The following is a 16732-nucleotide window of genomic DNA, read 5'->3' as shown; positions in this document are numbered from 1 at the left end:
AATTCGTGAAATTCTTTTAATTAACCCCTCAACTTTCTATGACAGTCTTAGATGAAACCGAGGGGCAAACAAAGAAACTTCTCTGGAGATTTCATTATCAATCAATCTTGACATTCTGCCTCATCAATGGTAAACATTCTTAAGATCATAATTTATATTTAGCTCTGGATCTCACCCAAACAAAACCCACCTTGTTAAAAGAGGAAAAACTCATTAAATTACATTCTATCCAAATGAGCAAACAGGTTTGACTTTTGTTCACATTGAGGTGTGTGTGAAAAAAGGGTACCAAAGGGCACCTCCGTCACTACACATTTCTATTCCCGTACGGTCGAAAACCAAAACCAAACGTACTAAATTGAGAAATAGATTTGTCGGAAAGGCCTGTCCGGCAGCCGATATATGCCGTCGCCGGCAACCATGTCTTAAAGACTCCAACCTGTACTCCTACGAGTGCGCGTACCAAACTTCAAATACAGATAGAGAGAGTCCTGGAATGGTGAGGAAAAATACTTAAAAGCCTCTTCAAGCTATCTCAGAACAGGGGCTTTAATACCGTCGGTTACTTAATGCTGGGCATTCGCTGGCTTGTTATCTTGGTTTCTCGTCGGTTTTCTCTTGCTCTTACACATCTTCGAAATCCACGGGAGCCCCATTAATTCATCTAAATTTGGTTTGCTTTATTCTGTATCTCACTCTCCCTTGATTCATGCTGATACCTCCGATTTTCTGGCCGTTTCTACTCCTCCGCAAATGAGAAATGGGTAATGCAGGAGCACGTGTAGTGGAGCACACCGAACCAGAATCCAAACAAATCCCTCCTCTGCTGCTTTATGGGTTTGTTCTCACTCAGAAAATTGCTATTTATACCCTCAAATTTGAAGAAACAAGGTGCTTCATCAACAACAACGACTGAGTGATTAACAGCGTGTGTTGGTGACTGAAAATGGAAGCCGGCGTCGGAGGCGGTGGTTCCGGGGACGACCGAGACATCCCTGATCCTCATGACAAGAGGAAACGCTACCATAGACACACTGCTCAGCAGATTCAGCGGCTTGAAGCGTAAGAGATCACTGTTACATATGATATAACGTTTTTGTTCTTGTCTTCTGTACTGTTTTCCTTGTTCAGAACTTCTTACAGATGTTGCTTTCACTGTTTTCTTCCTTGTTTTCGTCCATCTGGATCTTCTTTCTTTTGGTTTCCTTGACCCTGATAAGATCATAGGAACTAAAAGTGTTCATGTCGGGCTCATATGCAGCTCTCGCTAATGAGTTTTATATTGATTTCCGACTCTTTTTGTGCTTCTGTTTTCGTATGCTTCTCTTCAGTTTGACTAAAAACTAGGAGAGGAAGTGTTTATTACTCATTTTTAGTGGTGTTTGCCAACTTATCTTCTTCTTTACTCATGGTAATGAAGATTGTTCTATTGATGGTAATGAGTTTGTTCACTTGTTTATGGGGATTAAGGGTATTCAAGGACTGTCCCCACCCGGACGAAAAGAAACGTTTGCAGTTAAGCAGGGAGCTGGGGCTAGAGCCTCGTCAGATCAAGTTTTGGTTCCAGAACAGGAGGACCCAGATGAAGGTAATCTAACTGTACCGATAGATTTTTGCTTCTATGATGATGTGGGGATGCTTTACTTTCTACTTTTCTTTTCTTTTTTTTCCTCGGAGTTCTTGCTTCTTCAGAAATGACAAATTTGATATGCTGGTTTAATCCAGGCACAACTCGAACGTTCTGATAACAATGCGCTTCGACAAGACAATGATAGGATCAGGAGTGAGAACATAGCAATCAGAGAGGCACTGAAGAATGTGATCTGCCCAACTTGTGGGGGTCCTCCTGGTGGGGAGTATTTTGATGAAGAGAAACTGAGGTTGGAGAATGCCCGACTGAGAGAAGAAGTAAGCTTTTAGATATGACTGAAACTCAGACCACCTCCATTTTTATTGTTTTTTTTTTTTTCTGTTTTGGTCTCCTGTGTTCATTCGATTGTTCTATTGTCCTTAATTTGGATTCCCCCACTCCTTCCCCTCTTTGCAGCTTGAAAGAATAACTAGCATCACAGCGAGGTATACTGGGAGGCCGATCTCACAGCTTCCACCCGTTCCACCTATTTCAGTTTCTTCATTGGATTTATCAGTTGGGAGTCTGGGAGGTCAAGGAATGGGCGGACATGCTCTTGATCTTGATCTTCTTGCCTCAAGTTCTTCTTCCGATCCACAATTGCCATTTCAGACAACGGACATCTCAGAGATGGAGAAGGCAGTAATGGCAGATCTTGCTGCCAGTGCCATGGCTGAAATTATCAGGCTTTTGCAGACAGATGAGCCCTTGTGGAGGAAGTCTACAAATGATGGGAGGGATGTGATCAACCACGAAAGCTATGAGAGACTATTCCCAAGAGCTTGCAGCTTGAGAAACCCAGATACTAGTATTGAGATGTCAAGAGCTTCAGGAGTGGTGATCATGAACGGGTTGGCTTTGGTTGACATGTTTACAAACTTGGTGAGCTCTGTTCCTCTTAGTGTTGTTCAACAGTTCATAGAGAGAGTACTTCTGAATACCCATTTTTGGTTTTTATTTATCAGAATGAACTTTTACTAGAATGCAGAACAAATGGGTGGAGTGTTTCCCTACAGTGGTCTCAAGAGCAAGGCAAATTGAAGTTCTCTCCCCTGGGATGGAGGGAAGCCATAGTGGTTCCTTGCAACTGGTAGCTGGCAAAATCAGTATTCTCTTCACTTCTATTTTATAATGCAACATTTGGGCTTTTAGTATGCTAGAAACTTGTCTAAACTTGTAGAATTTTGGACGCAGATTTATGCAGAGTTGCAGGTTCTTTCACCACTTGTGCCAACTCGAGAAGTCTATTTTGTTCGTTACTGCCAGCAAATTGAGCAAGGCATGTGGGCTGTAGTGGATGTATCCTTTGATATCACCGGAGAGAACCAACTTGTCTCACCTCTCCAATGTCGGAGGCTTCCTTCTGGATGCTTGATTCAAGAAATACCTAATGGGTATTCAAAGGTGAAAAATATCGACTGCAGAAATTACTTTTTCACATTATAACTAAGCAAGTACTGACCCTGAAAACCCATTTTCTGGGGAATACTTAATAGGTTTCTTGGCTGGAACATGTGGAATTGGAAGACAGGGTTCCTACTCCTCGGCTATATAGAGATTTTGTTAGCAGTGGGATGGCATATGGAGCTGAAAGATGGCTTGCAACACTGCAGAGGATGTGTGAAAGATTTGCCTGCCAAATGGTGTCGGGTGCTTCTAGTCGGGACCTTGGCGGAGGTACAGTAATCAGCTTAATTCTTCTGAGAATTTAATCTCCTTGGAGAAATCAAACTTCATGGCTGTGTAAGCCTTTGATGATGATGTGTTTACAGTGATCCCCTCTGTTGATGGAAGGAGAAGCATGATGAGACTTGCCCAACGAATGGTAAACAGTTTCTGTGCTAACATAAGCGCGTCAAGCGGGCGGTGGACGACACTCTCTGGCTTAGGTGACAGTGGAGTTCGAGTTATCGCCCACAAGAGCACAGAACCTGGACAACCAACTGGTGTGATTCTGAGTGCAGCAACCTCTATATGGGTTCCAGTACCCTGGCAGAACGTCTTCAATTTCATCAGGGATGAGAGGAATCGAGCTCAGGTAAAACTAACCAAGTATTGGTTCCTTGAAGCTTTTTCCAATGAGTTAAGAGCAAGCAGAAATACTAAGACTGTCTTTGAATTTTGTAATCTGTACAGTGGGATCTTCTTTCCCATGGTAATTCAGTGCAGGAGGTTGCCCATATTGCAAATGGATCTCATCCGGGAAACTGTATTTCTGTTCTTCGGGTATGTTTGAATCAGATATCTGTTACTTCTGTAACTTTTTTTTTCTTAGATTTCTGCTTTTGTTTTCCCTTTTCATCTGGCTATAATCACTACTCCCTGATTATAGTTGGCTTACGAGCATGGTTGTATATCGCGTACAGACTCTCAATGCTAGCCAGAACAACATGTTACTACTTCAAGAAAGTTGCATAGATTCATCAGAATCACTTGTTGTTTATTCTCCGGTAGATTTGCCAGCAATTAATATAGCAATGAGCGGGGAAGACACCTCCTACATCAATATACTGCCATCAGGATTTGCCATTTATTCCGATGGCCGGCGGGACCAAGCAGCAGAGGGAGCATCTTCAAGCTCACTGCAAGGTAACACAAGCAGGTCAAGTGGGTCACTCATTACCGTGGCATATCAGATACTTGTTAGCAGCCTGCCAACTGCAAGGGTGACTGTAGATACAGTGTCTACGGTTAATAATGTTATCAGCAATACAATTCATCGGATTAAAGCTGCCTTGAATTGCCCCCGTTCTTGATGACCTGCTATTCAGCTGCTGTTGCTGCTGGCACTGATCTCTCTCTCTCTCTCTCCCCCCTCTTCACCCTCCTTAAATACAGACATCAGAAATCAGAGGCCCTTCCTGGCTGCATTGAATGAGAGAGAGAGAGAGAGAGAGAGAGAGAGAGAGAGAGAGAGAGAGAGGTGTTGAGGAGTTGGTAGGGTTGGTTGGTTGGTTGGACTTGAATGCTTTCATCAAGAGCTGATGTGGGTTCATCATCATCTGCAACCTGGCTGCTGCTTTCGTAACTCATAACAAAAAACTTCAATACTTTTACAACAGAACTTTTATTATTATTATTATTATTATTTTTTTTACATTTTACCTTGAAAGAAAGGTCTTTAAAGAGGGAGACGACCGCACCATAACTGTGTCTTTTCTTGCTTTTTGGACATTTTCTCTCAGCTTTTAATTTTCCTTGGTAGCTTCTCTCCTTCCCTATATCTCTCTCTTCTCAATTTCTCAGTTCTCTATATAATCTTCCTTCTGTGCCTGTCTGGATTTCCTTTTCCTTTAAAATTTTCTCTGTCATGAGCTCCCCACCTAATACAGGCCCAAGAAAAGAGTTTAGTTTGGTTTAGCTTCCCTTTCTTCTGAATCCATACATCAGTCTCTTTAATTTCTTTTCTTCTTCATTATCTATCTTCACAAAAAAGGGTAATGGTGCGGGTTTTGAGTTCTGTTCAGTGACTTCTTTTCGTCTATGAGTATGGATCAGCCAGTTAGTTATAGGACAGTTTTCAAAAATTTCTCTCAAAAACAAGTTTTGGAGGATCACCAAATTTTTAATTCCCATACCTTGAATTATGTTTCAATTAATTAATTCCTGTCTTGCATAGGGCCTAGTCAATAGGTTGAGGGCAAAGTGGATCCCACTATTAACAGCTTGGAATTTGTTTGTTATAGAGCATCATCATCAATTAGTCCACCTTGTGTTTTTTCCTAATGTTAGAAGGACGGAATGCCAACAATATCTGCTTTACTTTTGTCCTACTCAAAAGAGAACATTTCATATGATATAATGAATATTTTCAGTGATGTATTTCATTTGAAAATTTTTCAGTTTTTTGTACTGATCATGCTGTATATTTGCTTTCTGTTTGAGAGTGATTTTCCTCCACTTGAAGGTCGTTCATTCATTGGTACTGGTAGAAAACAGAAAACCCTCCTGCTTGGCCATCTTCTGGACCTTGTCTATGTGATTGATGATTAAGACCCAAATATGAAATGTGAACAAGAGATTAAATGGCAGATTTTATATGCATATGGACCCACCCTTCTTCCACCATATAGCTCCCATATGCATATAGTTTGCATCATCTTGATCTGGATGCAAGCTTGTTATGGGTTAAAACAGTACACAGTGTTTCTATCTAATGTACCCTATGGGGCCATGATATATAACGAAGACACTGACTTGATGATCAGATGCCCATAACTCTTCCCCTACTTTACCTCAACTCTAGTAACTGTTCAAGAGCTTTGGCCAATCCGAGTGGTGGTGAACTTGTGATCATCGCTGGCACACGATTTTGACATATTTGATGTCCTACTCCCTGGGGCTACGATTACGGGTTACGAGGAGCCAGTGTGTGGGCCAAGTCCACAAGGCCCACAAAAGCCGATTTGATTTGAAGATGACTGACCAAGTGACCAAGTGACCAGTGACCATCTCTACTTCTCTACTCTAGTCTAAGGCCTACCAAACAGTTAGACTATAAATCAGCAAGTACCTCGTGTACGGAGAAGGCCTACCGTTTCCACCGGGGATGGATTCCGACTTTCATTTTGAATCGTTACTTAATAGTGAGTGATATCACAGTCACACAGTTGATGATTTTAACGCCGCCTCAGTTGAGAATATCCTATTTCAAAAGCAAGTCCAACAACCTCTTGACATTGCCCTAACAGTCACTTTCCTATTAAAACTTGAGCCATCTCAACACCCACATCCAATGATCAATTCCAATTTCCAACACAACAGAATATTGTGAATGTGGAGTTGGTACCTCAGTCATCAATCATCTTTCATATGCCAACTTGTTGCATAAGCTCGAGATCTAACATCATTTTCTTCATAGTTACAGTGGTGTGTATGGTAGCTTGAGGAAGGCCAAAGGATATATTGGCTACTGTCAATGGGTCCGTTCTATCTCATCCACCAAACTGAACCGAATCGATTATATTAGTTTTGATTCTATAATTGTAACCATGCGTTCTTCTGGGTCTAATGTTAATAATCGGTTTGGGACTGAGACATCCTATCCCAACCCAGACGACAGACCTTACTATAAGAAAATCCCAACCCAGACGACAGACCTTACTATAAGAAAATCCCAACCCAGACGATTAGGCCTAGAGATATTGAAGAAGAATGCTATGCAAATATGGGAATATAGAATCATGAGCCATCCTCCCACCAAACACCATCAATAGATGTTTCTCTAGACTCTGGCTTCCAAAAAAGCTCTTCACGGGCTTATAGATCCTCTAGTGAAATGAGTAAATCCTTCAACCACTACAAATTATAATCAATGCGTGGAACGTGTGTCAATCTCACATCAAAGTGCCATCATCTGACTAAATACTGTTTCATTTACTCCCTAAAAGACAAAATAGCTATAAATGCTTATTTAAGTGCTTATTAGAGAAAAAAGACTCTCAAATATATCCAATATAAAATAAATGCTTATTTTACAAATAAATACTTATAAAAGTTGGGTGCCAAATACAAATAAGTATTTGTTTGAATAAGCACTTGTTTTTAAACACTTATTTTTAACTTAAGCACTTCCAAGCATGGCCTTAGACCAAGTGTAATGCCTTCCCCAAAACCAATATCATATAAACTTTGCCAACGAGTAAGCACTACAACCAACACCTCTATGACCGACCACCTCTCTTTAATTTAACATGAGCTATTAATTGAGTTAAAATTACCCATACATAACCACGGGCTAGCATATTCGCAACAATACCATCAAGTAACTCCCATACCTCATAACGGCATTGGCAACAAGGATCACCACAGACTCCCGAGGAGATCGGCTCCAGTCAGTGCAAGGCCCGTTTGAACAGCCTTTACAGCCTTGCATCGGGAATATCTCCGTACTTCTATGCTTTATTTCATGGGGAAATATTCCCAATGCAAGGCTATGATGGTTGTTTGAACGGGCTTTGCACCGACTGAATCCCATTTCCTCCCAAGAACAACCATTTCACCCCTGACAAACATCCATGAATAAGATGGTGATCATACACCTCTGCAAACACAAAACATCAACATCTACACCCCTCCTCCATGCCAACCATAGGCCATACTTATGACCATCTTGAGGGTATACACTATGGCACTTAAACCAATGCTATGAAGAACTTGTTCACTACGTTGCAATGGCGCCTTAGTTTTAGAAACAAAAAGGAGGTTTGGTTTCATCACTAGGCCTAGGCCTTTGAGATGTTATTAGTCCTGCCAAGCTAGAGCTACGTAAGGCTAGGCCCAGGCCCAACTTGAAAAATAAAAGAGCCCAAACTTTTGGACATAGGCCCAAGCCCAGCCTAATGACCGAAAATTCAAGCTATTTTGTCCAAAATTGCAAGTTATGTTGCTTCAAGCTCAGATTCAGTCCACCCAATTTTCACCCATACAGGTCACTAACCACCAATTAGATGAAAAAAAAAAACTCTTTTTTGAGTTAGTTTAAATTTTTATTCTATTTTTATTATTAACAAAAATAATTCTTATTTAGCATATTTTTTTCTTTGATATGATGAAATGCATAATATTAAAGATGTATCCAAATGTTTTCTACAATATTTTTTTGCTTTTAATAATTTTTATCTCAATCTTCGCTAAAATTTTTGTTATTTAATTATGATAATGTGGGTTGATTGATTTAACCTAAAAGGTTGAACCATTGATTCATTGCTTGAATAGAAAAATAGTTTCATTTCTAAGTCAATTTTAAAATTTGTATTTTATTTCCATCATTAATAAAAATACTTCTCATTTATAATATTTATTTTTATTTAACATGATAAATATACAATTTTGGAGACGTACCTCTGTTGTAATTTTTATATTTTTATTTATTTTTAAACCTTTATTATGTAACTATGAAACCATTGATTGACCCGTTTCACCCAAATAGTTGAACTATGTGCCTGCCATATGGACAAAAGGATAGTTTATTTTTCATGTTGGGTTTGAAGGCATAGGTTTTGATTGTTATAATTAGGGCACGTAAAAGAGTTAAGCATACCTGATCAGTTTTCATAAATTCACTTAAACATGTCCCAAATTTTGTAAATATACCTTTCCAGTTTCCACCATTATCTTTTATGGTTTGAGCTCTTCTTATTAGGTCAGAAAGCTAGCGATAGTAGTTTTGGGTTGTTGTTGCATTCTTAATGGAAATCTCTCATCCTTAGCGCCTGATATATATAGACACTGCATGATGATTAGGCTAATGTCTTCAGTGAGGCTTGAACGACGCAGGCATACCAATAAAATGGGAGAAGTCAATGAAAACACCCAGTTGTAGGTTAAAAGATACCTTTTATATTCATTGGGTGGTTCGAATTTCGAATATAAATTTCCCTAGAAATTTAGTTATATGAGATTTGATTATCTACTCGGGTATTTTAATGGTTCTTTGACCAAGCCCATGGATTCAAATATGCGAATATTTAAGCAAATCTGGCTAAAACATCTTCATATATATATATATATATATATATATATATTGAAGTTTCGACTTGACCAAGCTCGTGTTGAAGCTTCCCAGGATTTTTCTCAATTGTTCCATCGATATTTCGCCTTTTTTTTCATTTTAGAAAAATTAATATTTTATCTGTTGTTGGAGCAGCCTTTTGGTTGCACGATCACAAATTATCTTTTAAAACAGGTTTTTTATATGTATAAATTCTTAGCTAAGTAGAATAACAAGGGTAAAATATATAGGATTTAAAAATAAATAAAAAATGGGTCATGTGGTATCACATATTAAGAGTTCTAAATGCTTTACTTAGGGTAGGTTTAAGTCTAGTGGGATCAACCCACAAGGTATATTTAAGTCTATTTAAAAAACTCAAGGTATGTCTAAGTCAATTTATGAAAATAGAGGGTATTTTTAAGTCTTTTACCCTTAAAATTATTGGGTGTAGAGTTAATTAGTAGAATTTATTGATGAGAAACAAAATTACTTCAAATAAAGGATCTAAGGAGAGAGAGAGAGAGAGAGAGGTAGTTAACACCTTAATGAGAGGGAATTGAATGAAATAAAAAGCAATAATTTAATATACATTTTCTGCACTTAAGGTTAGAGAATGATCAAATTTAAAAATATGTGTGTTTTAGTCAAGAAAAAATCCACAATGATCATTTATTTAATATATAGTAAATATAGGACGTAATGAAAGGGGATGGGAATTAATGCCTTAAATACAAAACTAAATAAGAGGGATGGAATGAATTTAATATAAATAGTAGTCCAAACTACATTTTTTGCCTTTATAATAAAAAGGGATCAAATTCAACAATAATGAAGGTATTTTAGTTGAAAAACTAGCAGGGACTCATGTGATGCATGAACTTTGTTTAGCAAAAGTTAAATAATATAAATACATAAGAGTAGATAATTATTTTATATTTTAATTTTTAAATAATTAATAATTATTTATATTTATATACTATTTTTAATAAGTTTTTTGCAATACAAAAATATCAATAATTAATTTCAGTTAAGGTATTTCATCAAACCGATGAAACTAACCAAACTAAACAAACTCAACCTAAGTTGGTCACTTTCTAGTATTTCCGGTTGGCTTCGTTCAACAATTTCCAAACCTGACCAAGTTGGGTTAGTTTCAGATTGGCCATTTGTAAGCCAACTAAAATCAAAACGACTTGATCATAAATGCATATTAATATTTTTATATTTCAAATATAATTTTTTAATACAGGAATGTGAGAAAATTTCCCATATTTCTTAGTCTAAAATATTTTATATTATAAATTTAAATTTTTAAATTTATTCTTTAATATAATATCATTGTATTTTTTTAATTTAATATGATTTTTAAATTTAGTTTTTAAGTTTAAACCGTTTGATTTGTCCAACCAAACTGAAAAATCGACCTAAACTGATACCAATGTTTTATACCAACCATTTACCCGATCGGTTGAACCATCACCCAACCTTGATTCTAGGTCTAGTTCTATTGAAAACTGCCAATTCGGTCAACACTATTGACATGGTAAAAAATTACCCGACTCTGAGGATTCAACTGTTGACCCATTTGACCCAGCTACTAGGTCGTGGGTTGCATACTTAATGCATGTGCAAACTTTCAAATGACATAACTTTGCACTCTAAAGTCCAATTGAGGTTTTTTTTTTTTTTTTTAGTTTGGGTAACTTTTCAAGATATATACCTCCCAAGGTTTCATTGATGCCTTGTCCTGCTATTTTGCAAGAAAAAAAAAAAACCTTTTTGGCATCAAACCACAAATTTTAACATTTTTATAAACAAAAAAAATATAAATATAAATAAAATATAAAATAATACATATATTATATGTAAAACATAAATATACACTATTATTGATAAAATATGTATTTGCACACACATATATACATATATGCATATATATAGAGTGTTGACGTGGAACAGTTTGACTCATTCGCCCTAAAAAATTGAATGGGTGACTATGACCCAACTTTGTTATTTAATCTATTTTTTGTTTTTGAAATCATATATAAAATATGATTAATCTATTAGTCTTTTATATTTAAAATATTTAAAAATTATTTATTTAGAATATTATTTAGTTTAAATAATATAATTTTTCAAATATTAATTATTTATTAAGTTTAATAATCCATAAAATTATAATTTATACTATTATTACATAATTTTTTTATTAATTTTGTAAAATATAAAACTATTATTAATTCAAATATTATGAAATCTATTATAATTATTTTTCTACTCTTAAGAAAATTTTTAAATTTATTACATAATTTTATTATTTTAACTATTTAAAATTTAGTTATGTTAGACGTTTCATTATTTAAATATTTAAATAAAGTTATTACATAATTTCATTATAATATTTAAATAATTGTTCTATTTTTTTTAATTAAAGCTTTCTTTAGATATATATAGAGTAAAAGTGGGGGAGATGATAAATAGTAATTAGAGATAATTTAGGAGATAAATAGGAATTAGAGATAGTTGGAGATAATTTATGAGATAGTGGGGGACAGTTAGTTTCCTAATAAAAATGAGAGGAAAAGGGGGATCAAGCCATGGTAGGTGGCAACTTCATGGGCTTCTAGAGGGAATCTTACACCCCTCTAGAATTGCTTGGTTTGGGTAATGGAGCCTTCTCCATTTCATTTATCTACCTTCTCCATATCAATCTTGCAAACCATATTTTACAAATATTAAATCTTGCAGACCATATACCTTCTCCATAGGCATATCAATCTTGCAAACTATTACAAACCATATTTTAAAAATCGATACTAAATCTACTAATATTTTACAAATTTACCATCAAGTTTGGGGAATTATATGTAAACCTCGTCCCTTCCCTATCCCAACCCTATCACTTCCCCATTCCTATTTAAAATTTGAGAAAACTTGCCCCATTTGGGGTAGAGCAAGGTAGGGCTTTAGTTTTATAGGAAAAATTGTCATCCCTACAATTCTAATAGTTTTCTATAACTAATTAATTAATAGTAAATTAAATAACAATAAATAACAATATTTTGTGGTAATTTCCAAAAATAATTGAAATTGTTGTTGATTAGCAAAAATGTATAATAAATTAGTTATTTACAATAACAAAAAATTAATGTAAATTATTTACTTTTTAAGCCTAAATTATTTACTACTAATCAAAGTGATGTAATTATAGTAAATTAATGTAATTATGGTAAACTACATTAATTTTAATTAAAAGTAAATTATTTGTTGTTAATTGAAGTAAAACCAAGTATGGTTGAAGTCAACCAAGTGGTCTACATTAGTGTGGATAGATTTAATAATTTTTCTAAATTATTTCATAACTATTTATTAAAATAATAATAGTGTATTGTTACTTAAATAAATATGAAACAATTTCTGATATATTAATTTCCTAATTTAATTTTCCTAAAATTTGTAATAGTCATTTAGTTGAATAATAATAATGGACTATTATTTAAATAGTTTTTGAGAATTTTTTTCATTGATTAATTCCCTGAATTTTAATTATTATTTATTTAAAAAATTATGGATTATTAGATAGAGAGTTTCACTGAATTATTTGATAATTGTTATCTATAATTATTGATTTTATAGAAATTAATAAATTATGCCAATTAGTATTATCTTTTGTGAATAAATAATTGTTGTAAAAATTTAATGAAACTTTATTAAATTACAATGATTAATGTAAATTATACTAAACATTCAAAATTTGAACATTTATTAATTAACCAATGGTTAGTTTTCGCCAATGGTTACTCAGTTTTGAGTTGCCAACTCTCTAACCTGACTAGGTCAGTTTTTTTAGCCAAATAATCTCCAATCAAACTGAATTGCCTAGTGAACACTCCTAATTTCAGCTAAAATAATAGTCTAATCTCTAACAAATAGGAATAGTTTAATTTCCAATAATTATTGAAAATTTATAGCGAAAAGACACAATTGCTGAAAATATATTTATAACGAAAATACAATAAATAACTACTAAAAAGCTTTAATACCTCTAAGTTAATTAATCTACTTCCACTATTTCAATAATGTTTATTTTTTCATTTATTTATACTTTATATTCTTATTAAAGCTATTACAAAATGTTGTTATTTAATCTATTTTTTGCTTTTTATATAATGTTTAAAATATGATTTAGTATTCAATTTTTTATATTGAAATTATTTAAACTTTTTTTAAAAAATAATATATAAAACATAAATAATTATTAAAAGTAGTATACAAACCATAAATAATACCTTGCCCACCCCGAACGGGGCAAGTTTTCTCGAATCTTAATTAGGTATGGGGAAGAGACAAGGTGGGGAAGGGGAAAATACTTTTGCTCCAAATCAAGGATAGGGTTTGCATATAATTCCCAAACTCAATGGTAAATTAGTAAAATTAAAATAGATTTTAATATTGACTTTTAAAAATATCTCCAAGCTTTTCCTTATATTCTTATAATCCTAGGATCTTACAATTCCATTTATAAAATTCCCCCAAATTGTCATAATCCAATTTCTAAAGTACCCCAAATTTCTATAATCCTATTTATAAAATATCCACAAATTAGATTATTTTTAAATGATTGTCTCAGGGTGGAGAAAATTTGAGGATTCCCCATCCTCGATGAGGAATGGGTGCCTCGCCTCCAGCTCACCCCTCCGCCTAGGGCAGGATAGAATGTCTTGACTACGAGAACGAGAGAGAGGGAGGGGTACCACATTCCATGCATCACATGAGGCCCCGCTAGTTATAACTACTTTTGTGCTTTTGATATTTTTTTAAATTATAACATAATTTTGTTATTTAATCTATTTTTTTGTTTCTTAAATAATATATAAGATATGATTTAGTTATTAATATTTTGATATCTAAAGTGTTTAGATATCAGTTATTTATAATATTATTTAATTATTTAAATAATATTAAATTATTATTTTAAAATTTTAAAATATTAATTATTTATTAAATTTAATAATCCATGAAATATAATTTATAATATTATTACATAATTTTGTTATAAATTCTGTAAAATATAAAATTATTATTAATTCAAATTTTATGAAATTTATTATAATTCTTATTCTACTCTTAAGAATTTTTTTTTAATTTATTACATAATTTCATTATTTTAACTATTTAGAGTTTAGTTATGTTAAATATTTCATTATTTAAATATTTAAATAATATGTAATATATTTAATATTTTTATTTAAATTTTATTTCTTTAAATATATTATGTAATTTTAAATATTTTATTGCATAACTATTTAGCTACTTTTAATATTTTGTTATTTAAATCAATTTTATTTATGTTTTTAAAATATTATTTAGTTATTAAATTTAATAATCCATGAAATTATATTTTATATTATTATTACATAATTTCATTGTGAGTTTCATAAAAATATAAATTATTAAACCTATTATAATCATTTTTGTGTTTTTAATAAATATTTCAAAGTTATTACATATTTTCATTTAATATTTAAATAATTGTTAAATGTTTTAATTAAAACTTTATTTTGATAGATATACATGAAAAGTGAGGGAGAGGGTAAATAGGAATTATAGATAATTTAGGAGATAAATAGGAGTTAGGGAGAGATAGAGATAACTTAAGAGAAAGTGGGGGATAGTTAGTTTTCAAATAAAAAGGAGAGGAGAAAAAAAGATAAGCCATATTAGGTGGCAACTCCTAGTACTTCTAGAGGGAATCTTGAACCCCCTCTAGATTTGCTCGGTTTAGTGTAAAATATATATATATATATATATATATTCCAAAATTTAGAACTTATTCTCACTTTTAATGGTAGTATATATAGATATTTGTAAGGTGCCATGTTGTTGGTTGGCTGGTTGTGGTATTGGAATAACAGGTTGGAGTCTTTATGTTATAGAGTGGAAATTCACATTATACATGTAGATAGAGGTAAATGAAGTTGTGGATTCTCTTTCTAAGTCTTGAAGAGCACCCAAAGATTGTTATAGCGAGAGTTGGGGAAGATAGTCTTTATCTTTGGTATCGTTTGGCAAGTTTTTTTTTTTTTTTTTAAATATCTTCCAACAGCCCAGATGGCCAAAAGATATGTTGAGCTTTTGGGTATTGTCTTTAAACAAAAAGATCGTTTGGTAAGCGACTTGGTCTATCAAACTTTTAAAAATACATTTAGAGGCCAGAAGACCGTGCGGGTCTTTCCACGAAAAGCTTAATTTGAAGCTTCTCTAAATTCAACATTTCAGTCTTTTCCGGTCTTTCCACACACACGTCTTCTCATCTTTTTGGGTATTTTGAGCTTGCCAAAGCCTAGAAGATCGTGCGGTCTTAAGGCACTTCAAACTTTTGATTTGTATATGAGTTTAACTGGAGCCTTGATTTATGGATTTTTAAAGAAGTAAGGTTTTTAAGTCCCCTCATAGGCTTTCTATTTATACATGTTAATAAACGATGGCCACCCTTCCACCTGAAAGGAATTTTGGGGCGCGGCTCAAGAAAAAAGAAAAAGGAAAAGTTTGGAAGATAAATCACAACCGGGACCATCTTTGTCATATTTTGATTTTTTATTTCTTTTAAATTCCATAGAATTGTTGAATAATAGTTTGAGCTTTCTATTGTTTAATTACTTTTGAAGTTGATTTTATATTGTAAAAAGTAGTGGCTAATATGTGTTTCATATTTCATTTCTTGAAGTTGAAATCTAGGGAAGAACGGTTTATTAAATTGACTATTGCCTGATCAGTGATCACCCCATGTGCATCATATATACCTGCTTCCCTCTACCATGTCAATAAAACAACATACTGGTGCATACTGTCAATTACTCCAATTTCTTAATTATCAAGTAAAATCAACACAAGATAAGTTCATCTCTAGAAGAAAATTCACAATTTCTTAATTAAACAAAAATTTGCAAATCAAACCAACAAATTTAAAACGAAAATGATGAAAATTATATAATTATTTTGAAATCTGGGGTAAAAAAATAAAAAAGAGAATCTAATGGTAAGATGATAATCCATTTGGTCCCCTTCCCTAAACAATGACACAATCACATTTTATGGATAATTACTCCAAGCTCACCTTGCAAAGAGTATGTAATTTTGTATAACTACAAAATTTCTTCTCATCAAGTAGAATTAACAAAAGTTAAGATAATTACTAACAGAAAAATTCGAAATTTCTTAAACAAAATCTTGCAAATTAAACCAACAAATTATAAAACAAAACGACCAAAACAATATCAGTAATTTGAAATCCTGGATTCATGAAAAATAAAAAAAATAAGAAGCTAATGGTAAGATGAAAGATAATCCATTTGGTTCTACCCTAAACAATGACACATAATCATAACGATTAATTAATAATCCTTTCATGTTCTTGAAAAAAAAAAAAAAGAAAAAAGAAAGAAGAAAGAAAATCCTCTCATATTGCCTTTGATAATTACATTACTAATAGCAAGAAGAAAGGTTAACAGTAAAAACATCTGAGGAGGTATTTCAAGAACATGGCCAAACCAGGGTCCATGTGCATCCAGTCCAGTCCTTAAATTAAAGTAAAGGGAAGGGGGACC

At 33.4% G+C, this 16732-nt stretch overlaps 1 protein-coding gene across 2 annotated transcripts; it reads left to right on the top strand.

Moving 5' to 3' along the window:
• Positions 1–459: 459 nt before the first annotated feature.
• Positions 460–5530, top strand: LOC148864039 (homeobox-leucine zipper protein ROC8-like). Of its 2 annotated transcripts, none has more exons than XM_088974684.1 (10): positions 460–1062; positions 1471–1588; positions 1726–1908; positions 2048–2512; positions 2619–2720; positions 2825–3034; positions 3127–3307; positions 3403–3668; positions 3767–3856; positions 3997–5530. In XM_088974684.1, the coding sequence occupies exons 1-10, from the start codon at positions 947–949 to the stop codon at positions 4384–4386; spliced, it is 2121 nt and encodes a 706-aa protein (XP_088830810.1). In that variant the 5' UTR covers positions 460–946; the 3' UTR covers positions 4387–5530. The 2 variants fall into 2 exon arrangements, with proteins under 2 accessions (XP_088830810.1, XP_088830811.1); XM_088974685.1 differs by having other exon boundaries at positions 498–1062; positions 3963–4161.
• The last annotated feature ends 11202 nt before the right edge of the window (positions 5531–16732 follow it).

The sequence above is a fragment of the Nelumbo lutea genome, chromosome 3 (genome assembly GCF_056320005.1).
Source record: "Nelumbo lutea isolate HS-2025 chromosome 3, American lotus-T2T, whole genome shotgun sequence".
NCBI lineage: Eukaryota > Viridiplantae > Streptophyta > Magnoliopsida > Proteales > Nelumbonaceae > Nelumbo > Nelumbo lutea.
Note: the sequence above shows the minus strand (reverse complement) of the source record. Positions and strands in the feature narration are given on the sequence as shown.

Coding starts and splice junctions, on each gene's coding strand:
- LOC148864039 (XM_088974684.1), top strand. CDS start 947: ATGGAAGCCGGCGTCGGAGGCGGTGGTTCCGGGGACGACCGAGACATC. Junction 1,063..1,470: donor CAGATTCAGCGGCTTGAAGC/GTAAGAGATCAC, acceptor ATGGGGATTAAG/GGTATTCAAGGACTGTCCCC. Junction 2,721..2,824: donor ATAGTGGTTCCTTGCAACTG/GTAGCTGGCAAA, acceptor TTTTGGACGCAG/ATTTATGCAGAGTTGCAGGT.